Here is a 25,542-nt window from a genome sequence, read left to right on the forward strand (position 1 = left end):
TTGACTCACGACACGATAGAAACGAGCTCTCGACAATTGATCAGCTCCAGCCTCGGGCGTCGGCCCATTCACGTCCGAAGCTATCATCAGCTGATGGTGACCTCCAACCATTGGCTCGCTTACAACACCATCCCCATGGGGTAACAATCCAGAGCTTGTTTTTGGTCAAGGATCGACACACGAACGCCTCCTCTTCTCCGAACTCTCTCGTTATTACATAAACTATGCGATCCCTCGGGCAGCGGGCGAACTCTATAGCCATACAATCACAAGCAAAATGGACCATCAGACTGTGCAGTTAGGTGGAGCTGGCAATGGGTCAGCCGCTGGAGACCCCGAAGTCCCTTCGTGTCAAGGATGTCGGCGGCGAAAGCTCCGCTGTTCCAGAGACAAGCCAATGTGTAATCATTGTCAAAGATTGGGTATGTCGAGGCGTCGAAGGATGAGATATAGTGACTGACTTGTGTAGACTCGCCTTGTGTATACGACACGAAAAAGAACAAACCGGGGATCAAGACTGGGGTCATAGAAGGCTTGAACCGTCGAGTTGGTACGTAGAACGGTGATAATTCCACTCCCAGCTGACCAAGATCAGAGGCTCTGGAGAACACAGTATTCGACAACGCGCAACCCGGCAATCCAGCTCTTTCATCTGAGTCTTCACAAATTATTGGAGCCTTCTCAAGTCTCATTCAGGAACTTCGAGGCTTAGTTCACAACTCGGCGGGCTCGTTATCATTGCCGCCCGCTCACTCATCAACAGCCCAAACACAACACGCGACGCCAGGATCTGTAGCTCTGTCATCCCCGAACGATCTCCAACATCAACCGCGAAAGAGACGAAGAGTGGACAGCTGCGGCAACCCGAACATAGAGCTAGCCAGCCAGCTCAACGAGTTAGGAAGCACTTCGAGCCAGTTGCCCCCTGCCGAGCTCCTAGAAGAAGTCATCAATGCGTACTTCATCCTGGTTCAGCCATGGATACCCATACTTCATGAGACACGGTTCAGGGGTCGCTTCTACAGTCATGAGCAACTGCCCTGCCTCACTGTGCTACTGCATGCAATAGTAGTCGCTGCCATTCGCTTTGTCGATACTGAGAATGGAAAGATATCTGAAAAAGAGCTAGAGACATGGACCTCGAGATCCAGAAGCATAGTGCTTTTATCAGCTATGGACGGCATGTCGGTCGAGAACCTACAAGCCCTGAGCATCATAGCCTTTACAGATGTAAGTAAGCTGCGTTTATTGGGAAGCACGTCTAACTAGGGGCTTTTCCAGATGGGTAATGGAGACATGTCCAGAGCTTGGCCTATCATAGGCTCACTTACAAGGACTGTTGAGTATCTCCAGCTCAGTGTTGAAACAGACGACCGACAACAGGGACCTTTGCTAAAGCCCTTAACCTCTTTATCACCATCGCAGAACTGGACTCAAGAGGAGGAGCGAAGGAGGGTATTCTGGAGCATCTTCAACCTCGACAGGTAGGCTTACACCATCTGATGATTACAGGCACCAGCTGACCGCTTAGGCTTTGCTCTGTGATGACTGGGTAAGATGACACAAGCCGAAAAGTAGTTGGTTCATACTTACAAGCTCAGATGGAACACCAGTTTGACATCCGACGATGTGCGCAGGCGATTGCCAGCCGACGGAGGTCTTTGGCATAAAGAAGAAACAGTCCTCACTCCCTACTTCGGTATCTGGGATCGCTCAGCCGCAAAGATGGGGAACTCGATCGTATTCCTTCCAGCGCACTACCCAAGTCCTGATCAAGTCGCGGAAGCACCGCCTGAGACACCATCGACGAGCACGACAGCACCCAAGGGCAACGACACCGTGGATATGACAACTGTCGGGGCGTTCGCTTATTGCATCGAGGCGACTGAGTCTTTGAGCCGGGTTACTACGTACTTTCTCCAACAGAGAATCAACTTCAGGGATCGTCAAGAGGTCGGGAATTGGCTTACCAGGTTTAAAGAGCTGGACCTACGCCTTGTCCAGTACGCCCTCGGTTTTTAAGTTAGAGACATTGACTGACATTTATGGCAGCTGGAAGATGTTCCTACCCCAGAAATGGAAAGACTCCAACATTTCTCGAAGACCAACCATTATCAACATGGATCCGAACCTGACGTTGGCTCACATCACCCACAATACCTCTATGATCTTACTGCATCAGCAGATCGCGTATCCATCACCTCAATGGACCAGTATCGTACGGATGCCTAGCGCCCATAGCGCAGAGACATGTCAGATCGCTGCAGCGGAGACGGCAACAATTACACGCAAGTATCTCAAGTACACACTAGAAAATAGCCCTGTTAATAGCCAGTTCGCTTTCTGTGTTTTCGTCAGTGCTCGCGCATTGCTTGGTAAGATACCCCACCAATCCTTATAATCTTCGACTGATGATTCCGTAGTACACTGGAAATTTTACAAAACCGATCTAGCCCCTGAGTTCTGGGTTTTAGTCGAAAGCCTCGATGACTTCTCTAAGAGATGGGCAGGCCCTTTGTCCCGATCGAAATCTAATTCTTCCTTGGCTGGGGAGTACAGCGCTCAACTACGCGCGCTTCACAAGAAATGCGTGGAGAATCCGGATTATTCTCCAGATGTCGTTGGATACTCGACCGATGGTTTTGTTACACAGATACCCAATTACCTCCGCCAAGGACAAACCGACAATCAGCACAGCAGCCAAGCTCAGGCCGGAGTAGCATCCGGCACGTTGCAGAACTCATTTGATAGCGGGTCCCAGAGATCTATTCTTAATCCTGGCCCTCCTCAAGCCCCAGGCAGCCAACTCAGCTTCCTTCCCCAGATATCTCCTACCAATCCCGGAGTGGAGCACAGTTCACCAGATGAGCTGTCAGCCATCTCAACCGTTCTTATGGATCAGGATTTCATGCAGTTGGATCGAGTCATCAGCTTTGATGACATGATGTTTACGGCTCAGACGATTGACGATCAAGGGGGACCTTTCTCTATGAACAACTGGACATTAGGATAATGAGGGAATATCAAAACTATATTATGACAAGTAGACAAAGTGCTTCACTAATTCTGCATATGAAATTCTGGAAGAAGTATCTATACCAATCCCATCTTCAACAACCTGTTCCCAAACTCAATCAAGTAGTAATCAGCATAAACCAGTCCATGATCCCAGTATCTCTTGTAGTCTTTGGCATTGTGATTTGCCGTGGCGTTCTTCAGAATAGCCTCGAAATGAGCTTCAGGCTTCAGGTCCTGAACCTCAAATTTTCCATCTGATCTCAACGTCGCTTTCGACTTTTCCTGTGCAAGGGAAAAGTCGAGCGTATCCTTGACAATTCGAATCGCCATCGATCGATATCTCTCACTCAAGTCGGGTGATCCACTTCCAGCTAGAGCTTGCGATAGAACAAGCATACCGTTTGCAGCAATAATGCCCGCTGAAGAGTCTCTCAGTGGTGCGGAAGTATCAATCGGGGCGTCAAAGTCCCAAAGAGGAACGTATCGACCCTTCGTGCGATCCTCTCCGGAGACGGGGACTTCGACACAGTCTGGGGACTTGAGTAGTCTAAAGATGAAATATTCAGCTAAACCAATAGCTGCATCCAGAAACTCAGGATCTTTGGTCCAGTTGTACGTCTGTGAGTATCCTAGGATACCCCAAGCTTGTCCGCGAGCCCAAGTTGAGTTGGCCGCGTAGCCTTGACCAGTTCTCTTTTCCTTGACGGATCCGTTTTTGGGGTCGAAGTTGACAACGTGAAACGTGCTGTACATGGTTCTTCCCACAGACTCGTCTGTCTCCTGTCGTAGTAAGGCCTTGATCAGAGCCTTGGCGTGGGCTGTTGCTGCTTCAGCCATTTCAGTCTGGCCAGTCTGTGCAGCCGCGTAGTACAGCAGGTCGAGATTGCACATCGAGTCGATAATCACCAGAAAGTCCTCTGTCATGCTAGAAATATCGACACCATTTTGCGACAGGACATCCCATGATCGGATAGCGCCGACATTGGCGTTGTATCTTGAGTAGAGTGAGCGCGCAGCAGTGATGATAGACTCAAGGGCTGTCGACTCGTGTAAAGTCTCCCAACGAACTCTCATAGATGGCTGGATCATGAAAGACATGTCGTGAGTATCTCTTCTCTGGGCATACTCATGAAGCGGGTCAGACCAAGCTCGTCCGACAGCGAGCAGTTGCTTGAGCAGTTGTTGCTTGTTGGCATCTCCAGCTGAAGCTTGCGGATACTTGATGAGACGCTCGATCAGCGAGTATATGGAACCTGGGAAGAAGCCACATGTCCAAAAGAGCTTCTCACGAAGTATGTATTTCCCAGCATCTGACCCAGTCTGGGGGACATATTCGGGGTACGCCAATGGGGGGTTCTATCAGTGTAAGTGAGGTGTTCACATCGACCTGAGTTGCGCTTACGTTGTTTACGAGGCCTGACTCTGCAGCGTGAAGGATCTTTGCTGTGATATTGTCCTCAAAAAGCTCTGAAACGATGGATGATATCGAGGCTTTGTGAGGCTTGGCAAATAAGGTGCCGTTCTTTGAAGGAGTAGTCGCACTGCCGTTTGTATGGCCATTAGTGTGACCGTTGATACCGTTGGAAATTGTCATGATTTATGGTACTGAGGAGTGATTACGGTAGAGTGTGTAAGTTTGATTGAATTGTTTAGTGTTGGTTCCTTTAAATGCTGGTCATAATTGATCTGCAGTTGTCTCTTGTCTTAGACCTCAGCCTGAATGTGAGATGCCCGAAGTTCCGAAAGAGTTAGCCCGAGACTTGGCCCGATGCCCGCTGCATGCCCTTTAGTCATCGTAGTGGGTCTCTTTCTCGACACGAGAAACACTGCCGTCGAAACACTCAAAATGAGAAGATGGCAGACGGAGTAGGTGAGCAATAAGAGGATAAAGCGTACATGTTTATCATTAAAAACTACAAGGGGAATGGTCTACTATATTTTTCTTTTGTTGCCTGACTTATTACCAATGGTCAAGATCTTTGAAACAAATCTAACTCAATGATTCGTGGTGTTGGCGGTATCTCATCTTGTACGTGCTATTCAAAGAACTTTGGACATCACAGGCCATGAGATGTTGGTAATTACATAAAGAATACGTTACCATCACTGCATCTCTATTATATATGATATATAAAGAACAACCGAGAGAATAAATACGTGTCCAAATCTCGCGTTCTGTTTTGCCCAACACTGCTCGTTCCAGCTTCAGGGTAGCCAGCTCGCCTTCACCAATCAGTGGCCCTACTTAGTCAAACCAATTTCTCAACACCCCCAACATCGATATTTGCCGGCTCACATAATTCTCATAAGCCAATTTGAGATTCCCGCTCATCCAACGGATTTCTATTCGACCCCAAAATCGTATCCACACATCCAGTTCAATCATGGAATACCTCAAAGGTCAGACCATGGTTCCCATGAAAGGAAAAGAGACGGCTGCGAGGACCATCACAGTGCAGAGGAGTGCAGTAAAGATCTCTATTATGAAAGTAGACATCACTGTAGGCTACTTGAATCTATGGTAAGAACGATCTTATTATTATGATGTGTGCTATGTTGAAAGTCTAATTGCGCAGTCTAAGGTTGCTATACAGTCTATGATGACATCCGAAAAAGAAAAGAACTAATTTTAAGACCTCAATGGATCATGTTGCGATATTGCTCCTACTCCGCCTTCTTGGAAGTCTTGGTTCGAAGCTTCATGAGGATGTAAACAAGAGCATACGAACTGAAGACGAACGCAGCTGTGATGCCGGCGTCCCTCCAGGCGTATGAGTACGACTTGAGGTTGAGAGTGCGGAGGTAGTCATCAGCCTTGCTGTAAGTACACACCTTACACTCTTCAGTCGCATCAGGGTTGATAAGCTTGCTAGGCACGTGCGTAAGCCACTCCTTGAGGTATTCACCACATGTGGTACCGTTGGGAGGGCTGAACCTAGCAAACTCGCTTTCCTTGCACTTGACATCGGCCCCCCACATGTCAAACGTCAGCATGCTACCCATCAGGTAGTTGAAAGGGTTGATGTAGTAGAGCCAGTACCTCCAGAAGGTCTGGATGCTGGAGTAGGGTACAAGGACACCACAGAAAGACACCAAGATAGTGAGGACAAGCGGATTGACCAGTGATGCGAACACCTCGTTTGGCGCGTAGGCAGCAATGAACTGACCAATGCCAGTGTAAATGAACTCATACATAAGCATGACAAAGAAGGTGCCGCCAGAACGGGAAGAGTCGCTAGGGAAACCGACGGTGTAATACCAGGCGACGTAGTAGATGACAGCACAAACGATCAGGTAAGGGACTTCCGAGACAATCAGGCCAGTCACGAAAGCGATCCAAGAGTACATCTTGGACTTCTTCTCACGGGTCTCGAAGATGTCTCGACGATGGATGAACAACGGCTGAAGCTGAGCCATGACACCGGGAGCGACAAAAATGAAGTTGAAGATTGTAAACAACTTCAGTTGAAGTTCAGCGACAGACGATCCAATCTGCCAAAAAGTGAAGCCGTTGAAGAGGGCAGAGGACAAGTGGAGAGCGAACTTGTTGTTGACGTAGTCTGTGTTGCGATACAAGGCGATGTTCATGCGATGGGTGACGAGCTTGGTCTGCTCCCACAGAGAGGTAGCGAATTCGTAACCGTCGTCGGTAGTGGCTGGAGGCTTGGAAGCAGCTTCGCTGATGATGCTATCGAGCTCTTTTTCAACAGCATCGTGCTCAGGGGAAGACAGCCAGACCTGGTTCCAATCCTTGCCTTGCGAGAGATGTCCAGAGACGACGTCAATCATGTGCTCGGCAGGGTTGACATGTTCTGGGCAAGGAGCCCCGTAGCGACCAAAGTAGCCAGTAACCGTATTGCCGTGCTCGCCAATGTCGCCAAAGTACACTGTCTTACCGCCCTTAGCGAGGAGAAGAAGGGTATCAAACTGAGAGAAGAGCTGGGCAGAGGGCTGGTGGATGGTGACGAGGATGGCTTGGCCGTGGGCAGCCAGCTTCCGCAAGAACCGAACGGTGTTGTACGCAGATTGTCCGTCAAGACCAGAAGTAGGCTCATCAAGGAAGATCAAGATGCTAGGCTTTGAGACCAGTTCGACGCCAATAGTAACACGCTTGCGCTGTTCGACGCTCAGACCGGCGCCGACTTGGCCGATCAGGGTATCCGCAAGATCGTGAAGTTCCAGAAGTTCAATGATAGTGTCAACATACTTGAGCTTCTCCTCGCGAGGAGTGTCACGGCTTTGTCGAAGAAGGGCAGAGAACTCTAGAGCCTCGCGGACGGTAGCGTAAGGTTCGTGGACGTCAAGCTGTTCACAGTAACCCGCAGACCGCTGGAAAGAAACTGGAAGGGGCCGACCATCAACCATGATAGAGCCCCGAATGGTACCCTCAGTCTTGCGTTGAGCCAGAACATCGAGCAGTGTAGTCTTTCCAGCACCTGAAGAACCCATAAGAGCACCTAACATGCCTGGCTTAACCCAGCCTTGAACATTGTCGAGAAGAGTTCGATCGCCTTGAGGAGTCTTGACAGTATAGCTGAGGTTCTTCCAGGTAAACACAGAGGTGTTGCGCACCAGACCCCTCACTTCACCACTGGTGTCGGAGTCATCCCCAGATACAACACCGCCATCACTGCTGCCCCTGATCTTCTTCTCACCCTTTGTCTGTCCCTCCTCATCAGACTGGCGGAGAGCAGCGGTGATGTGGGCGTTCTCGCGAGGAATGACCAGACTGGGTCCGTCCTCGGAGGAGGCGTGCCACTTCGTGGTGAAGAAGATGGTGATAGCAACGAAGAAAGCCCACCAAGCCCAAATGATACCGAAGTTTCTCCAAAGATGGTTATGGCCGTACGAAAGAGATGCCAGATAGTCATCGCCAGTAACGAAGTTCACTCCAGGCTTGGCTCCACCTACTCCAGAACAAGCCTGGTGATCATCATTGGTGAATCCAGGACCACTTGGTACGAGACTGTGACCAACACAGGGAATGATCTTGTCATGAAACTCGTTGGACAGAAGAGCATCGAAGCCGTATGCCAAGGGATTGATCCAGAAAAGCCAGACAAACCAATCATGCATCAGAGGCTTGCTAATGAGATAGCCAGAGTACATGATTGTGGCGCTGATGAGAAGACCGGAAACCTTGGAAGCAGCATCAAAGGTGCTGAAAGCCGCACCGACAGCTCTGAAAAGGGCCGTAATGCACTAATGTTGTTTTAGTATTGCAGAATTAGTAACCAGAAGTAATGCACTTACGATTGTGATGGAAACGAGAAGAATCCAGAAGGTGAAGAAGTGTCCCGCCGAAGCAGTAAGACCGACCATGAAATACTCCACAACTGAAAAGGTGCTGACCTGCAAAAGAATTACAGGTACATCAGCAGCAATCTGAGCGATGCAGAAGGCAGCAGGATGGTACATGGCAAAGGATTTGTGCTTGAGAAGAACAGGGCGTCCAGTAAAAGAGTCGGTGACCTCAGACATTGAGACCAGGGAGTTGCAGAGAAGAGCGACGAAGACGGCACCCGATTTAATGAAAAGACCGCTCGAGTCAGAGGAGGCATTATAGAACAAAGAGCCAGCGATCAAAGCCTGTACGATCATGGAAACCTGCTTGATGAAGAAGGTAGCCTTGTCTCCAAGGACAATCTGGTACTGACGTTTCACACAAGCTTTGGCCTGTGAGATAAATCCGACCGTCATGGGGCTGCTATCGGGAAGCTTCTTGTCCTTTTGCTGACGAACACCCAGTTTGAACTGCTTGGTCCTTTCGTCGGCGATCGTAGAGGTAGGATAGTCGTACTCAGACCGCATGCGCTCGTAGATGGGCGACTTCTCGTACTCTGCTCGAAGAGCGTCTGCGGTTCGTGGGAAACGGTTCTGGTGATCGGGATGGATCTGTCGCTCGGTTGGGACAGTGACACCAGTGAGGTAGTCTGCGACGTTGGCGCCGTGCTGGCAGATGAAGCCCATGCTCTCCATGAAGGGCTTGGCTTCCTTGAGAGGACCGTAGTAGACTTCCTTGCCTTCGTCGAGCACGAGGACCTTGTCGAAGAGATCGTAGATACCGTTACCTGCTTGGTAGAGGGTGACGATGGAAGCGAGACCCATCACATCGGTCATGGCGCGGATGGCTTTGGTGTACTCAAGAGCACTGGATCAAATTAGATAAGTACCTAAAAGGGTTTCAGTATTATTACTTACGTGCTGGCATCGAGGCCACGGGTTGAGTTGTCCCAGCAAAAGACTGAGCCTTGAGTTGCCAGGGTTTCAATGATGGATACTCGTTTTCGCTCTCCTCCAGAGACTCCACGAATGAATGCGTCACCAACCTTGGTGTCGATAGTATGCTCGATACCCATAGACTTGAGCAAGAAGTCCCTTGACTGGACTCTCAGCTCCTCGTGCGAGTTGACACCATTGGGGAGGTGGAAAGGCACTTTGAGTCGAGATGCAAAGTCCATGGTCTGACCAACAGTCAAAGCCGGGTAGAAGACCTCCTCCTCAGTGTTCATGACGATCTGGCCTCGATAGTTCTTGGCCTCCTCGGCTGTCATGGATCCATAGTGGACATCACCCTTGATGTTGGCGTATCCTCGTCGTTTGTTGGCGATCATGTTGAGAAGTGTTGTGCAGCCTGAGCCAGGACGGCCGAGAACAAGGAGCATCTCACCAGGCTTGACGCAGCCATGGCTGTTATCGAGGATGGTCTTGAGAGGTGACTTTTGGCGAGACTCTTTGATGAGCTTGGGGATGTTGTATTGTGACAAGACGTTCTCGTGGATAGCGGCATCAGCAGCGATGACATCGACAGTGAGGTTGGTCCAAGTAACACCAAGCTCTCTGTCAGGGAAGCCAGATGCCTTGTCTCTCTCTTTGTACTCCACCACTTCAGACTTCATAGACCATTCGGTGTCATCATGGGAGATTTCCTTCATGGGCGTCGGTTCATAGACCGTTTGCGAGTCGTTACTGTCGGAGTCCATTTTGGTGGTGGACTGTATGTTCGCCCTGGCTAAAAGAGGGTAGCCTTTACCGCCGACTTACGCACCGAGCCTTTTTGTCTTTGATATCGAACAAAACTCTAAAGAAAAATAAAATGGTGTCTGTTGCTGCATGTTTTTACAGGGAAAGTGGTTGCATGCTTCTTATAAACAACAACACGCTTTTGACAGGCATCGGCTTGACAGATTGACGGGCTTTTTCGGCGTCCGACAGCAGCGTAGAACAGACAGCTTGACCAATGAAATAATTGGATCTGGTTCCTTTCTTGACAAGCATTCTAGTACGAGCGGGTTCTTCGATCCACTTGGATCTGACGGAAGTTGTTGATCTACGGACCCTGATAAGAATGTCCTACGCCCGGCCAAATTTACCGCTTAGTCAATTTGACCTTGGTGATGTTGGCGCTGCAGCGTGCATTGGAAACCGTGGTGACTCAAACGCTAGCCCCAGTTCATACAGAAGGGAAATGGCTTCTTACAGGGGCTGGCTATTCAAGCCGCATTCAACACCGGATTCACATGCTTGTGAAACGTGATTTTTTAGCAAGCGTCACAGCAGAAATGACAATATTGATTTCGATTACGAGTGTCAGCTTAGGAATACAAAGTTGATTGCCGCAATAGCGGACAAATGAATGAGTGCGAAAACACCGACTACGAGGGAACAGGCCCGCACAGCCAGGTTCGCATTCGTTCAGATATGAGACGGACTATAAAAAATTGCGACGAGCTCCGACTGAGTAATAAGTAAAAACAATGACGCAAAAGATAATCAGCCGCATCCGAGTCGGCCATTTTATAGCCGTCTCTCCGACTTGTCCCCCTACAGGATCAACAGGAATCATTTTCAAGGGGTAATTGAAGCCGGATCTATCTATAGATTAAATGTATCTGCCGTTGGTAAAAATGGGCCGGAAGAAGAGGAACTCTTGAATCTTCCGCTTAGTCAACATCTTCGGCAGATCAATCCATGTCTAGTCCATGTTTAGGCCGTGATCTTCACGTGGGATCCCGGTTCAAGGTTTGACACTTTGTCTGATATCGTTTAGCGTTGGCCTCGTTCTCGTTTCTGCTTTTAGCTTCCTCCGCTTATTCAGCGGTCGGTTCGCATTCTTCTTCGACACCATCCTCCGACCCATCCTCGGAGAGCCTCATGTTCCGCGTTTACGAATCTTTCGGTCGTGGACTTTCTCGCGAAAAGACCGCGAGTTTGACACATTAGCCTCGTTTTGCCTCATATCTTGGCTTTTCAGCCGGAAGCTTACACCATATCGTCGTTCACTGTTATTTTTTCCAATCTTCCGGCCGTTTGGTTCAGTTGTGGAACTGAGCCCAACGTCCAAGTTGGCAGACTCGATTTCGGCGAATTAACCCACCTCCTTCTTCCTCCAATCTAGTCTTACTTGCATGTCAGAGCTGAATAAGTAATCATGATGCAGAAACGGGCCTGTGATGCCTGTCATAAGAGAAAGGTACGTATACGATGCCCCATCTCCGTTCATTCCCGGGACCTCCGCTTCCCCTTTATCGATCGGTCCCATACATCTCTTGGCGAGATTGATGTTGTCCATCCTGCATGCTTGTCTTTGTGGAGGTGTATCACATTCTTATCCAGTTGGCTAACAAGTTGCCCTCATTCTTTTAGATCCAATGCGATTCAACAAGCCCAGATACACCCTGCAACTGGTGTGAGCACCATGGCTTGGATTGTACATTTAACCGGGTGAGAGGGCGGAAAAAAACAGCCAAGGCTAGGTAGGTTCTGACCGTGGCGTTCAGCCCCGTGGAGCATTTCATTTTAACTGGTCTATTAGATCTCGTCAAACATCAGAGCAAAGTCTGGCGGAGCGCCTCAAGCGCATTGAGGATGCTCTTTCTCAGACACTTTCTAATCAGAAGAACTCCGAAAGCAGTGCAACCAAACCATTGACTCCAAGTTCACTAGTCTCTGATCCCCACAAGAGTTCAGACCCTGGTGCTGGAGACTCAACCAACGATGCCCCTCAAAAGTTGTCATTCAACCGGCCATCTTCTTCCTTTTTGAGAGCTACAGATTCGAGATCTGCAAGCGTATCCCAAGGATCTCCGTTTATATCTCAAGCCCCATCTCCTGCTGGCGGCTTCACCAGCTCTGTTTCCTATGGACAACTCCATTATGGTGGCTGCCACTTTGGCCACATCAGTCAGCATAACGGACTACCTCTGCTTTCAGAAGAGGGAAGACAATGGATAATTTCAAAGACTGGTCACGAAGTTATTCTTAATCCGGGCGCCACAGACCACTCCAACCCTTCCAAATCGCCTGCACCTCACGTTTACCATGACCAACGCGACTTGTACGAACTTCCTGAAAGAAGTACCACAGAGAAAGCTTTCGATGCGTTTATCCATTCCTCTTTCAGTTTGGTGTTTCCCGTCGTGGAACGGGTTCTGTTCAAGGATACCATCGAATTAGCGTATCAGCCTTACACAGGTGATGTCCCTTCTTTGGAGCATCTCAGTGCCAAGGTTGGTGTTTTGGCTTTTCTTTCAACGATAGTACTCTTCCAAGACACATTTGCAGATACAGCAAGTATCGACCCAGACTTATGTGCCACAAAGGCACGTTATCTACTCACAGACGTCCTGGAAATAGCTAGTATCAACAACCTTCAAATAGTCTTCATGCTGGTAAGGACTTGATCTGAACATTGGACCCCAACAGAACTGACAAACGACCAGAACATGCATGAGATATTCTCTGGACGCCTTCGATCCGGTGCCATGTTCCATGCCATTGCTTGCCGCATGGTTTTCACCCTTGGCGGCCATACGTACATATCAAGTAAACCACGAAGCTCGCAAGTTACACGCTCAGAGAGGGAACGGCGCCAAATTCGCATGCTATTCTGGCTATGCTATATCTTCGATAAAGATATTGCTCTACGGACAGGTCAACCGCCACTCATGTCCGACGACTATTGCGATCTCACCCTTCCAGAGACCTATTTCGAATGCTATGAATACCTTCCCAAACTCAACGAAAGCCTCCCCCAAGTTTCCTTCGAAGAAGAGAGTCTCATGCCTCACCTTCCGGGCGACCCTCGCCTGAGCCAACTCAAAGACAAAACTAGTCGTCTGCTATATTCGGCTCAGGCCGCTAAGAAGTCTCATGCCCAGCTACTTTGCGACATCCGAGAGCTTGACGAAGAGCTCGAAGCCTGGAGGCAATCCGTACCCCCTTCATTCCGTCCTGCACTCTCAATCACCGACGAGTCCCAAGTCGCTGTTCAAGGGATGCATCTTCCACGCAGTATGAGACATATCATTCTGCATTTGGACTATCATCATCTGATGATTGCAATCCATCGAGCAAGTGGCAGGTGCATGGAACCTGATCCCGGAAACCCTAACGACCAGCCGGAATGGGTCCCCGGGGTTGAGTCGAGTAATGCTCTTGCGCTGGAAGCTAGTCGTTCAACACTTGTGTACTTGCGCGCAGCGATGTGTGGAGTCGCTGGTGAAGCATTCTGGTAAGAACAGTTGGCGCAAATCGAATCCAGCTCAGTAACTAATTCTTATGTAGGATTATTGTCTTCTATCCCACAGCAGCCATGATCACTCTCTTCTTCAACATCCTAATGTATCCGCTTCACGAACGAGCTGAGCAAGACCTTGAGCTTCTCAAAGCAGCCGCTGATCTAATCAACAATCTTCCGGTGCGGCGACTGACTACTTGCGAAGTCTCACATATGAAGCTCATCAATGACTTTGTTGTTGAGCTAGTTCGACTTGGAAGGAGTGCAATTTGCAAAGCAAATATGGAAAGAGATCATGAGCTTGACAGACAGTTGATGATTATACACTAGTAAGCGCAATTTCTCTATAATTTGTATTCTTTAGCAAATGGGTTTGGGGGCGCGTGCCGGGTATACCATAGTGGATTCAATAGAGGGGATATAGAATGATTCATGAGATTGGTACAGAAACTTAAGAGCTTTCCAAAACATTTCATAGCTCAAGAAAATTTGGGAATCGGAGTGGTATGCGACAATTCAAAATCCTGTTACTTTTACTGGTGAACGGTGAGAGACCCCAAGGGTGCATAATTCATGAAATGCAAAGACGAGCTTTCTACAGACCTTATATCTGGTCAGACGCCCTCATATGCCTGCGGAGATTGACACGCAATGATCCACGAAGGAACATACAGATACCCGTTTGGACAATTCCAACTGTCGAAGAACTCCATCCCAGGGTCTCAGCAAACCGACCTCGGGCCCAGGTAATCTCAAGAGATGCATGTCACTCAACGTCTTACCCTGTAAAGCTGTGTATCCCCCCGATTGCCGTGATGGTAACCGGAGCTGGCGGTCAGTACTATATGGTTACGCGAAAAGCATTCATTTGAATCAATGAAGGAATTATGTAGTAATCGAATTTACTATGATCTTCCGAGCGCAGATACTCTATGGAAGTTTAAATATCTGTCGAGAAGCTAATCACATGAGCGTGGGGAAGACAGATACTCAGGTTCAGTAAGTGAAACCACTGAACTGACTCGGCTATTGAAACTTATACAATGGCAAGCTGTTGATTGTAAGGCCTGAAAGAACTCAACTGAGCTTGTAGTACACAAAAGTTCCGATAAGTCTCGTTGCCTTGAACAAGAAAGGCAGTCCGGGGCGAAATGTCCAACTCCGGGGGCGCGTCATTTAGCGACGAAATCGCACCAATTGTCTCGGACAAACTCGTATTCCGCGCCCTCCAATGACTCATTACCGTGTATGACAGATAATTTATTGAAGCCTCAATAATTATCTCTATATTTTCGAGATTTTTTTTCTTCAACTCTAATTATCATATTCTTGATGCGATAGAAGATTGAGTTTTAGATACAAAAGCGAATCAGCTATGCCGTCAGCAACTCGTCAGGATCAGCTCGTCTTAGTCCCTTGGGACCCCAACTCTCCAGAGCATGTCAACCGAATTTATGAGCAACGAGTGCAATGCGGTTGGGATAAGCATTTAGTTGAAGGATGGAAGGAGAGACAAGTCTCGGGTCAGAAGTCCATCTTTTGGATCGTGGGTTTCCTCAGGTCAATTCACAACAGCCAAGTTTTAACTTTGACTAGACACTGCGACCAGATGACCCCGAAACTCGCGAAACACTTCAACTACACTTAGATGCGTACCCAGAAGTAAGCCTCTGATACTCCTTTATAATTGCTATGTCTGACATCTCTCAGGACAAGGCACCATTGGTAGACACAGCTGAAAGCCTCAGAGCCAAACCCCGAAAACCGACCCATACAAAGTTCTATCCCGTGGGCCACATCTCACTTGATGACAGAAACGAGAAAACAGGAAACTTTGTCCTCGACCTGCCCAAAGAAGGCGTCTACTGGATCAAGACCTTCTACGTCTCAAAAGCACTTCGAAGCAAAGGCATCGGGCGAGCAGCCATGGACATCGTCGAGTCAATGGCAACTGAGGAACCGCTATGTGCCAAAACCCTCGCACTTGATACCGCTGAGAAGGAGATGCAGAAGAAGTTGTACCGAGAAAAAAACGGAAAGGAGCTGGGTGTAAGTCTGGGTCGTTGTGAATGTTTGCAATCTACAGAGCTGACACGTTTTAGTCAACTAACCAGGATTGGTATGAACGGCGAGGATATAGGCTAATTCACATGCAGCCTGGCCACTACTTGGACGACGAAGACCCTCCAGTCGATGCTGTATTTCTACGACGAGATATTGCATAGTCATTAGTTCTTCTTGCCCTGTTGGGATGGTCTGGTCTGAGATGGATACCGTGGAGTTAATAATCAGGACATCGTTGACTATGAATAGCGATACAAAGTTATACAACTTGATAGATATAATTCACTCCGACTGCAAGAATCTTGAAACAAGATAGGTTTACATTAAAATCACAACTAACACACTAAGACCCCAGCACATCCTTACCCACCGCACTCAGTCATGTCAGAATGAAAGAAATAACACAACTCTGGTCCCGGATGTCCCGAACTTAGGTAGTCCGGTGAGGGCATGGAAGAACTTAGCTCAACTTGAAATCAGATTACGAGTAGAGTTCGCAAAAATCTCAAGGCCCGCTCGGACAATCATTACCGACTCGAAAGACGTCTGCCTAATATTCGGAGCGATGGCCTTCGTACGAAGTACCTACGGAGAAAGATGAGCAGAAGAAGTGCGATCGCTGAAACAAATTGATACCCCCACTCGGACTCATAAATGGGAAGAATCATATGATGTTGGCTGTCGCATTAAGCACAGACATGAACCAACACTGCTTGGGAACGAGAGCCTAATGCATGAATCTGATTTGTTGAGCTCTCTGATGATTCCCAACCAACAGAAGATTTTGAAACAGTCTATTCTTAGCCATGGTCTGTATTTATGGACGTGCCATTTTATGATGAATTGTATGCCGAAGTGACAAGGAAATAAGAATCTGTTGGTCGTATAACTGAAGCCAGCACCTTCTACCTAGCTGGTCGAAGGGTTGATGTTGCAGGAGGCTGGTATCATTGATCCCACCACATGCAAGACATTATTTAATACGAGTCATGCTGGTCAATTGTGCTTGGTAGGGTAGAGTAGCTTCTTGGGACGAAGGTAACTGAGATACCTGTTGTATGTCGGCCATAGGAACGGAATATCAACTATTCCCCAGGCAGCCACATAATCTCAGTCATTCCTCTCCAGGCATCAGCAATTATATCTGCAGTTAAATTACCGAACCTTCGCTACAATTCTTTTCAAAAAGCAATCTAATGTCTTCACTCACTTTCATCCGCATTGGTCTTCTTTTCTGTTTATCCTGCAACTCTCATCTGGCCAATCAAAGTCTTACCAACTCTACATCAGTGGCTAAAATACCCAAAATGTCCAGAATATTGGGTGGAAACGTGTATGGATCCTTTGGAGTGACAGTCTTTCCATGAGTTGGCTTCGGTGACTATATTGGCGGCACAACTACCGGTTGACCTGCAAAAGGGAGCTATCTCAGACATCTCTGTTCGCTTGTCGAACATGAGTTTCTGGGTCTTGACCGATTCCAAAGGGCCAACATGTCAGATGATCCTGAAAAGGAAGAAGCATACTGCAACAAAATGGGATTCTTGGGAGCCAAATGGTATAGTAATCCTTGGCAGGAAATTCTTGACGAGACAGCGGAGAAAGATCTTGACTCACCCCGCCTATTCGCGGGCGTCCCAGCTGATGGTGGTGTCTGGGTCATATACACAACATTTTCACGGTCCCGAAGGGAAGGCCTTGGAAGAATCGGCAATGCATTGGCGATGGAAGAGCGCTGTGACAAGATCAAAGAATTTGGTAGCACCTTTTATGAAGATCCCAAAGACTGTCCCCACCTTGACCTCGATGGCTCCAGAGATGGGGAAGGGGACCAGCTTGAAGATACTTTTGCATGTGGAGAGGATTGAACCTTATCAGCGAGTGTCCATGACCAACCCCATATTAGCTACAAAAGGCTTGATATTTAGGCTTGCAATTCCCTTCATAACTTGCAGAACGATAATATATTGACTCGGAAGTGCTACAGCATATCAATTCTGTCCTTATACAGCGCATCGAATCAATGAATGTCATTAAGGTTAGCCGTTCTAATCAACATCATAACGAGATTTGACTAGTGTTCCGCCATCGGCTGATGATGAGACTCACTTCACATGTCTCTTGCTACTACTCGGAGCACTTACCACTAACCTCATTCCCTTTCATAGAAGCTTTAGTCTCTTAGAATCCCAATATGAGTTCCTGTCTCCTTTCAGTTAACAGTGAGACTAATGACCCTGGGGAAGCTCATAAGCCAATTCGGACTTGCCAGCCCACAAAGGGAAGGAGTTTGAATCATGCTGATAATGATCGTCAGGTAGAAACCGGTCGATCTTGGACTGAAAACAGCCCTGCTTGTGGACCTTGCGTCTCTCGAACCGATCCTCAATCCAATCCATCCAAATCGACCGAGTTGCATACATACCAGGAAAGTGACCAACTCCAGGAATACCCAATACTTCCAGATCACCAGAATACTTCTCGTAAGTAGCCTTTGAAGTAGCCAATGATGCGTTGCAGTGCACCGCTGGATCTTTGTCACCATGAATAACAAGCATAGGTCCCTTCCAAAGCCTCTCACCGGGGTCAACAATTTGTTTGAGAGCAGCCACAGACCATATGTTCATCCAGTCAGGCTGGACATCATGTTTTTCGGAATTGAAGAGAAAGCTGCTGACGTTTTGAGATCCCTCAACCTCAACCTGGTTAAAGAGAGTGACTCGGTCGATAACCAAAAGAGTAAGCCAGTCACTAAGCTTGAACTGCGCATAGACTTGGTCCAAATATTTACCAACCCAGGTAGTAATCGATGTAGCTGGCAGCGAGAATCCATCTCTGAGTGGAGCAAACAGCAGAGTTCCTAGATGGCCCTTGACTAGATCCTTGAACCTCCCGTTATTCTCACCGAGAAGTTCGGACACCTCATTAAACGGCGCCTGACTGACTATGGCCATTATTGAGGTAATCAGTTGTCAAACGCTCTGGAAATGCATTCAAAGCAGCTCTCGAAGTATTGAGAGCTTCTGCTCCACCAGCTTTCAAGATATCATATTGATGGATAGTAGTGGTTCCATCCCACGTGATACCACCGCCAAGGTCGGCGTATTCAGGGGCCGCGGCAGAATATTCTGCTAGGGCCAAGGCATATAGTACAAAATCTTGATAGGAGAGACTACGTGACGATCAGATCTATATCAATAGCGCAAAAGCAAGGGCCTTGCCATCGGGTAACAGATGAAGCAGGGCCCATACCGCTTCTCTCCAGACTGCGATGGGTAGATGGTGTGGTAGTGGGATACGATCCAGATGTACCATGAGTCCAAAGCACTGTTTGGGCTCTGTCAAGCTGTTGCAAGGCAATATATACATTGACACAACAAAGTAAAGTACATCATAAGTAAATATAATAGCGAGAATCATTTCAAGTACGTAATGATAAATATATTGATATAACAACTATTAGGTATATGTATAATTTATGGCTCGTTCATGCATGCACGATGCATTACTATTAGTCTATGCATTAGGCGATCAGGCAAGGTTAACAGTAACATTATCTATCTCGATTTTAAAATACACCATACACGTCAGTCATACTAACCCCTATTTCTGAGCTACAAAAGGCACGCTGATTATGTGCCCTTACAAGAGCAACTCACATCGTTTCGGTCAGGAGGTTCAGGTGAGAAACGTTGATAAGCCATAGGCATCTCGAAAATTCGTAGCTGTTACAAACCCCTGGCGGTCTGGGCTCGCTTACATAACGACGGAATGCCAAACACTTGTTCAGGAACTCAGCATCGCTGAACAAAAAATCCTCTTGTGTATTCAGTTGACATCTGCTGTACCTAGCGATCTTGACCTATGCAGGACGCGGTCCGCCCTAGCGAGCAACGCGCTCGTCGCGCGTTCGCCCAAGGATATCAGACGTGGTCTGCACTCCATAGAATATCCTCTGAGGAGACGGGCTTGTGGAGAGATTGCCTTCAGCGCATGCGAACCGCCTTCCCTGATCATCCCCGGCTTCCCCAAAACGTCAAGGCCGACAAAAACTTCAGAAACGTCGCCTTGGTTAAGGCCACTACGACATGGCTTGTAGTCAATGAAGTTGATCATTTGCCGCCCTTCAAAGATGAATCTACTTTCCACGTTGCCTGGGATAAGCCAACCAAGATGATTCTAACGGCAGATGGTCGACATTCAAGTGCAACTCTGCCTGATATCTTTGGAAAGCATATTCGCCACATACCTGTTCTGTTGCAAGCTTGGGCCTGTACTTTCCGCCAGATGGGCTGAGCTCGTCCCCGGCGCCCATCTATTCAGACATGACATTTCTTTGTCAAATGGGAACACCAGCAGATCACCGCTCGAACACAACAGCAAATCTCCAGTGACCATAAATCTAGGAGCAGTCAGCGAAGGCGCTGCTCAGTGGTGGACTGCCTTACTATCTGTCGAAAGAGGCTGGAGTGCGACAATGTCCAACAAGGAGGGCAGATGTCTTCATTCACCATGGTCCATATCTCTTGAGTCAGAAATTCCCATCCTTATCTCAGTAGAGGGAAAGTCTACAGCCTCAGCATCTGCAGATGTATCGACTACCTTATCAGAAGCATATAGCTATCTTGCCGAATATTGTAGCGTCCATCGTATCGACGATGATGTCTATCTTGCATCTTTGGCAGGAGCCTTGATGATCCCTGCCTCCAAATATGACGGCCGGTCGATCGCCCTACCGGTCCCAGACGCCCATTGGGGTGAGAAAATGGAAGAGGATAGACGCCAACATCAAACATCTTCGACTCTCATGGGCATAAACAATGTTCAATTCGATAGATTATTGACACTTAGCTGCAATGCCAAGGGAATCAAAGCACTTCTCACCAGTGTATTTTGTGAGGTTTGTGGCTGCAGGGTTCGTTTGCGGTTCTTGATACGATCAAAAAACCCCATTCCCTTTTGGGAATTATGATCAGAAGAGACCCTGAAATTGGATTCTTATGGCTTGGTTCGTTTATCACAGGTGGTAACGATAAAACACTTCGAGAAGGCCGCGCTGGTTGGTGGAATATCGATCTTGGAGCAGCTGCGTGGACAGGGACACTGATGTCCTTTATTCAGATGCCAGTCCCTCAGTTTGCTACAGACACCCGGTCAATCTCACGTGCCGATGAATGCAGACTACTTTATCTTTGCCATGACATCAATTATACTATTCCGCCGCTGTTTCCCTTCCCACCATTCGGCTCGACTGCCATAGAAGATACAAATATTGATGTTCACGAACATATACTCTGTGGCTGGGACCACAGTCTCAGGTTTTCGCATCTTACTTGGCACTGCAGTGATGGCACAAAGGTTCAGCAGGGTCCTAAAGTTCCGAGCATGGCAACGAGGTTGAAGAATGGAGTGCTCCAGGGTTCTGTCCCGGAAGAGGAGGTAGATTACGAGGAGTATGATTCAGAGGATGAGAATTCTGAAATGGTGACTCGAAACATATTCACTTGGCTTCGCGGAGATGATGGGTTCCCAGTTGCCGAGAGGGCAATTCGTGAACACGAGTGGATTGATAACTTGGACTCTGAAGATGATGAACCCATTGAAGGAGATGTACATTCTTCGTTTGATGGACATCTTCATGGATGGCTTTTAAAAACATCAGCCCATAGGTCTAATTCAATTTAAGCCCTAATAGACACTGTATATTTTCCCAGTTGCCCTATCTTCGTTGTTCGAATACATGCTATGATGCTTTTTTCGATTGATTCAAACTCAAGTGTGACCCAACAACATGAGATAAGTATGAATAGCAATGGATTGTCTTGAGCTTGCATCTGTATTCCCACTCGCCACCTCAGATTGATATAAATGATAGTTCGTTCATCCTAGTACGAATCAAAGTGTTTTGCAACAGCAATCAGGCGGTTGCACTGAAGTGAATTCAAAGATCGAGGCTTATGGTCTAACATAAGTTGCCTGAAACGAGTGCACCGCCTCAGATAACACAATTGAAGTTAGAATGGGCGCGTATAGGTTAGCCCGGACCGCAAATTTCTCAACATGTTTCTAGTGCCTGATGCGCTCATGTTAGTCTTGCTGAACCTTGGGGGTATTCGGCCAAGCATACCTATTAGCCTCTTGAAGGCTTCACATCGACGAGTTATGTTGTGAAAATACGGAAGCAGGCTGTTCATAAGGATACTAAATGGCATTTTCACACCACAGTAACATTACACTGCTGATGTTACCTAGACCAACGACAGCAACATAGAGATAAAATCTAACCTGATTTTGAGGGCCTTCACTGATTTATTATGGCAAAATGTCAAACAAAAACACAAACCTACCAGTTGCAAAGTTGAAGGATAAACACCAGCTTTCAAGCACAGACCTCAGTTACAAAAGGCACGCGAGGCTCCATTCCCCCACGGTGAATCATAATATTTGATCCCGACAAGATACATATTTACCCTTTGGTCCTTTGCCGGGGGGGTGGCTAACTAAACAACCCACGCTGGTTGATAAATCTAATGAAATTTTTAATCACACAAGCGGGACCATAGTATCAGGTCAGACAAAATCTGTTGTGGCCCTTGACTGAAGAATAAGCACCCTTAGGCGAGCGTACTATGTTGCTTGATACTGGATAGGTGATATCAGCCTATGCACTGAATATTCGTAAAGCCAGTTCCCGTAGAAGTCACCTGGTAACAATCATCATTTCACCTATTTTATTTGATCAACCTCGCCCAGGTCATGAGCTCTATTAGAATAGAACCAACCGCCGAGAGTCCATTTTGACTTTCGACTTTTGCACCACCGGGTCATATGCCAAAGAGAGCTCTTGAAATCAGGACAAAAAGGCTTTTGTTCATCAACCTCTTAGTTTGAGAGCATCTCATTGAATTCAAGTAGAAGTCCCCGTAAATGGAAGAGAACTTACTTCCTGTGTAAGCAAACTAAATGAAAATTTAAAGTAACACCCTTTAGCCTTCTCGTGAACTTTTACCAAATATGACGCCTGACTCTCACACTGTTTCCTTCAACCTATATATAAACCTGCATCGAGTCCTGAACAGTCACAAAGGCTCACTTCTTACAATCTTCCCAGTCTCTCATCCCGCGAGCTGACCGCCATCATTGAGCCTATCTCCATAGATGTGTTATTTGCAGTTGAAATTTGTGGCTGAGAGCTTATATCAGCACAGAGAACTTAGAGCCTATCTGATATGTAGTTATTCATACTTATCATACCGTATATTCGCATACTTGGGAAACTCGTTCAATGAGCTGAGACATAAATGTGCCACTGACTTGCACGGAGAATTGCATAATACGATCCAAGGTTTGTACAGGATTTTGAAATCCGATGGCTATTCTACAGATTGTACCTCAGGTTACAATTATCTTTGGATCCAAGACATTTGGCCCGGCTATCATATTGGTCTGCGTGAGATAGATGGATTCCGAGACAGTTCTAGTCAAGAATCCTGACATTCCCAGCATATCAACGCCTCCTCGCGCACGCACCATTTTCATAACGCCGGCGCCGTGGCTCCAGTATGCATTCATATCTCCTTCAAGGAACTGCGATGATCAAGTTAGTCTTTTTCCAAAGATAAAAAGTAAAAACGAAAAGTAGAAAGGGATGCTCACTGCTTCAGAGGCCATAAGCATTGACAATGCGATAGTTGTGTCAGTAGCGACAGTCTCCGACTCGATGGCGTCTTTAGCCATTTGGATGCACATTAGTCGATATTGAAGTTTTTTTACCCCAAACTTGCTGGAGAGGCTGTTATTTGTGACGGTGACATAGTTCCGGCACGCCACGTGAAAAACAGCGTTCATCAGGCTGACTTTGGACATTGCATTTGGTACCCAAATATGTCTCATCAAGTGAATAAAGTTTTGCTCGTCGTCTTGAGCATAGCATGCAGTATATCCGTAAGAAATAACATAATTTAGATCTGTGATACAACATGTTAGTTGATTCAGTTTGTTGAAAGGAGGATGACGCACAGAAGTCAAAAAGATAGTGCTCATCATCTGAAAGTGGTCTTGCAAATCCTGTGTATGCGGCACTGCGAGCACCGCCGATCAACTGTATCGGACTTGGTGGGTGATTTCCAGTCTGTTCATGTACTTTTGTTTTAGGTATGATCTTTCGGTATTGCTTATTGATTGCTGGGTGAACCACAGATCGCAACTCTGTCTTAGCTTGAACATTTTCAGGGTTGTCTCCCTCGAGAGGAGCTTCATCTTGCTGTTTTTTCTTCTGGAGAGCACGAGAAAGCTTTGCAGCGTGAGATCTTATCAATCTGATACTATTTGCATTGGTGATCTCGTCTGGATGAGCAGAGTTGATGAATTGTAGTGTTCCGGGTTGGAATTTTGGTTGTTCGGTGATTGGTTGGCTTTTCGGTAATCTGCCGCGGCCTCTTCTTTTAACTAGCGTCACCTGTCTACGGACAACTGATCGCCTTTCGGTGTCCGTAGTAGGATTCTCCATTGTTGATAAACCAAAGTACGAGGATGACAAAGATAAAAGAAGGGAATGTCAGACTAGTCTTCGTTTCTTAAACATGAATCTGACTCAGCGGGGACCAAAGCCAATCATCAGCTGATAGTATATCCCTATTAGGCTAATATTAATAAGCTCACAGATAAGCAATGATAACTATCTATGAGTATCTGCGATGAAGCCTCCCTACTCATCACCCAGCCTCTTCGTATTGATCAAGTAATCCACCACTTCTGTAACACTCGCCTCCAAACTGATCCAACCACGCCCGGCCCATTTCTGTAGGAGATCAAGAGCAATATCGTTCTCAATGTTGTATATCAACTTCGGGTCACCAGAAATAAAGTTATCGACGAAGTTGCGATTCGGGTAAGCGCTTCGTAGGATATCAAGACAGTCATTCCATGTAAATGATGCTGCGAGAACTTGGATGCGTCGACCATGTACTTCGGGGTCGATTGCAGCGGCGACATGGATAATCGCAGCATCGGTGACGTGGCTGTAATACACTTCTCATAATTAGTCACAAGTATTAGTTACGGAGATATTACTTACTAGCAGGGGTTTGCAGCTTTTCAAGATTCCCCAAATACAGCTGTTCAATTAGCTGGGGAGGCACAGACCGTAGATGTTTATCATCTCGGAGGTCTCCCAGGATAACACAAGGGCTGACCGAGTTGACTACCCAGGGGAGCTTCTCATCTTTGACAAACTTCCAGACAGCTTTTTCTGCCTCAACCTTAGCTGCAAAATACACCGGCATAATTCGATCCGATTCATATGGAGGAGGGGCCCAAGCAGCTTGAACCGCAGCATCGTTCCAAGTGTCAAGGTTTGTGATGGTGTCACCGACACCGGGAACTGGAAAGGCAGCAGCCCAAAAGGAAGAAGTGAAGACAAAACGCTTCACGGATGGCTCCTTTGCTGCTGCTCGACAAACAGACAAAGCTGATTCTATAGTGGCTGGAATAGCAACATTGGGGTCAGGAACCAAGTCTCCAATGACTGCAACATGGATGACAGCTGCGACACCCTGTACGGCTCTGTCGAAGTCATGGGGTTTGGTCGTATCGGCAACTACAAGCTCGATATGGCCGCGTTCGGCGTACTTGGAAACAAAGTCATCCTCTAGTAGCCACTGGCTTGATTTTAAGTCTCGAAGAGTGCCGCGGACCTTGAAGTCTCTCTTCAACAACTCGAAGACAATGTGACTCCCAGTGTGACCATTGGCGGCTGTCACAAGAACCCAAGACCCTTTGGGGATTGCCGTTGGATGCTCGGACATTGTGGTAGGAATATGGGTGTTGAAGAAAGAGGAAGGGGTTTGAGTTAATGACAGATCAACCAGACTGGATTGCAGCAGCTCAAGGCTGCTTTATATCCTTATTTCATATTTGTTCGTTAGTACACATAACGGCTG

General features: G+C 47.3%; 8 protein-coding genes across 8 annotated transcripts; 4 read left to right on the forward strand and 4 right to left on the reverse strand.

The window, feature by feature from the left end:
• Positions 1–277: 277 nt before the first annotated feature.
• Positions 278–3,013, forward strand: FOBCDRAFT_275366 (uncharacterized protein; the record flags this gene model as incomplete). The annotated part of the gene is made up of 7 exons (XM_059611501.1): positions 278–422; positions 470–550; positions 596–1,230; positions 1,282–1,484; positions 1,602–2,003; positions 2,053–2,375; positions 2,424–3,013. The coding sequence occupies 7 exons, from the start codon at positions 278–280 to the stop codon at positions 3,011–3,013; spliced, it is 2,379 nt and encodes a 792-aa protein (XP_059465121.1).
• Positions 3,014–3,037: 24 nt separating this feature from the next.
• FOBCDRAFT_294503 (Six-hairpin glycosidase-like protein) lies at positions 3,038–4,612 on the reverse strand (the record flags this gene model as incomplete). Its single annotated transcript, XM_031186919.3, has 2 exons — positions 3,038–4,374; positions 4,421–4,612. 2 exons carry the CDS (start codon positions 4,610–4,612, stop codon positions 3,094–3,096), a joined length of 1,473 nt encoding a protein of 490 aa, XP_031038054.2. The 3' UTR covers positions 3,038–3,093.
• A 923-nt stretch (positions 4,613–5,535) lies between these two features.
• Positions 5,536–10,212, reverse strand: FOBCDRAFT_225526 (ABC-2 type transporter-domain-containing protein). Its single transcript, XM_031186918.3, has 3 exons — positions 9,220–10,212; positions 8,272–9,169; positions 5,536–8,220 (listed from the first exon to the last, which is right to left on the reverse strand). The coding sequence occupies exons 1-3, from the start codon at positions 9,999–10,001 to the stop codon at positions 5,683–5,685; spliced, it is 4,218 nt and encodes a 1,405-aa protein (XP_031038053.2). The 5' UTR covers positions 10,002–10,212; the 3' UTR covers positions 5,536–5,682.
• An 856-nt stretch (positions 10,213–11,068) lies between these two features.
• On the forward strand, positions 11,069–15,977 carry FOBCDRAFT_184868 (fungal-specific transcription factor domain-containing protein). The gene is made up of 12 exons (XM_031186916.3): positions 11,069–11,491; positions 11,665–11,774; positions 11,834–12,689; positions 12,741–13,531; positions 13,585–13,717; positions 14,016–14,083; positions 14,139–14,283; positions 14,463–14,536; positions 14,894–15,083; positions 15,134–15,199; positions 15,248–15,586; positions 15,640–15,977. Exons 1-12 carry the CDS (start codon positions 11,450–11,452, stop codon positions 15,760–15,762), a joined length of 2,937 nt encoding a protein of 978 aa, XP_031038051.2. The 5' UTR covers positions 11,069–11,449; the 3' UTR covers positions 15,763–15,977.
• An 829-nt stretch (positions 15,978–16,806) lies between these two features.
• Positions 16,807–17,527, forward strand: FOBCDRAFT_225535 (uncharacterized protein). The gene has a single exon (XM_031186915.3). The coding sequence runs from the start codon at positions 17,095–17,097 to the stop codon at positions 17,467–17,469; it is 375 nt and encodes a 124-aa protein (XP_031038050.2). The 5' UTR covers positions 16,807–17,094; the 3' UTR covers positions 17,470–17,527.
• A 302-nt stretch (positions 17,528–17,829) lies between these two features.
• FOBCDRAFT_137979 (uncharacterized protein) lies at positions 17,830–18,555 on the reverse strand (the record flags this gene model as incomplete). Its single annotated transcript, XM_031186914.2, has 1 exon — positions 17,830–18,555. One exon carries the CDS (start codon positions 18,553–18,555, stop codon positions 17,830–17,832), a length of 726 nt encoding a protein of 241 aa, XP_031038049.2.
• A 910-nt stretch (positions 18,556–19,465) lies between these two features.
• FOBCDRAFT_240918 (uncharacterized protein) lies at positions 19,466–21,286 on the forward strand (the record flags this gene model as incomplete). The annotated part of the gene is made up of 3 exons (XM_059610334.1): positions 19,466–19,857; positions 19,889–20,496; positions 20,583–21,286. The coding sequence occupies 3 exons, from the start codon at positions 19,466–19,468 to the stop codon at positions 21,284–21,286; spliced, it is 1,704 nt and encodes a 567-aa protein (XP_059467352.1).
• Positions 21,287–22,367: 1,081 nt separating this feature from the next.
• FOBCDRAFT_184870 (uncharacterized protein) lies at positions 22,368–25,407 on the reverse strand (the record flags this gene model as incomplete). The annotated part of the gene is made up of 8 exons (XM_059608596.1): positions 22,368–22,442; positions 22,545–22,560; positions 22,702–22,751; positions 23,132–23,188; positions 23,258–23,568; positions 23,621–24,027; positions 24,313–24,631; positions 24,678–25,407. 8 exons carry the CDS (start codon positions 25,405–25,407, stop codon positions 22,368–22,370), a joined length of 1,965 nt encoding a protein of 654 aa, XP_059465122.1.
• Positions 25,408–25,542: the final 135 nt, after the last annotated feature.

This window comes from Fusarium oxysporum, chromosome VI (assembly GCF_013085055.1).
Source record: "Fusarium oxysporum Fo47 chromosome VI, complete sequence".
Lineage (NCBI taxonomy): Eukaryota > Fungi > Ascomycota > Sordariomycetes > Hypocreales > Nectriaceae > Fusarium > Fusarium oxysporum.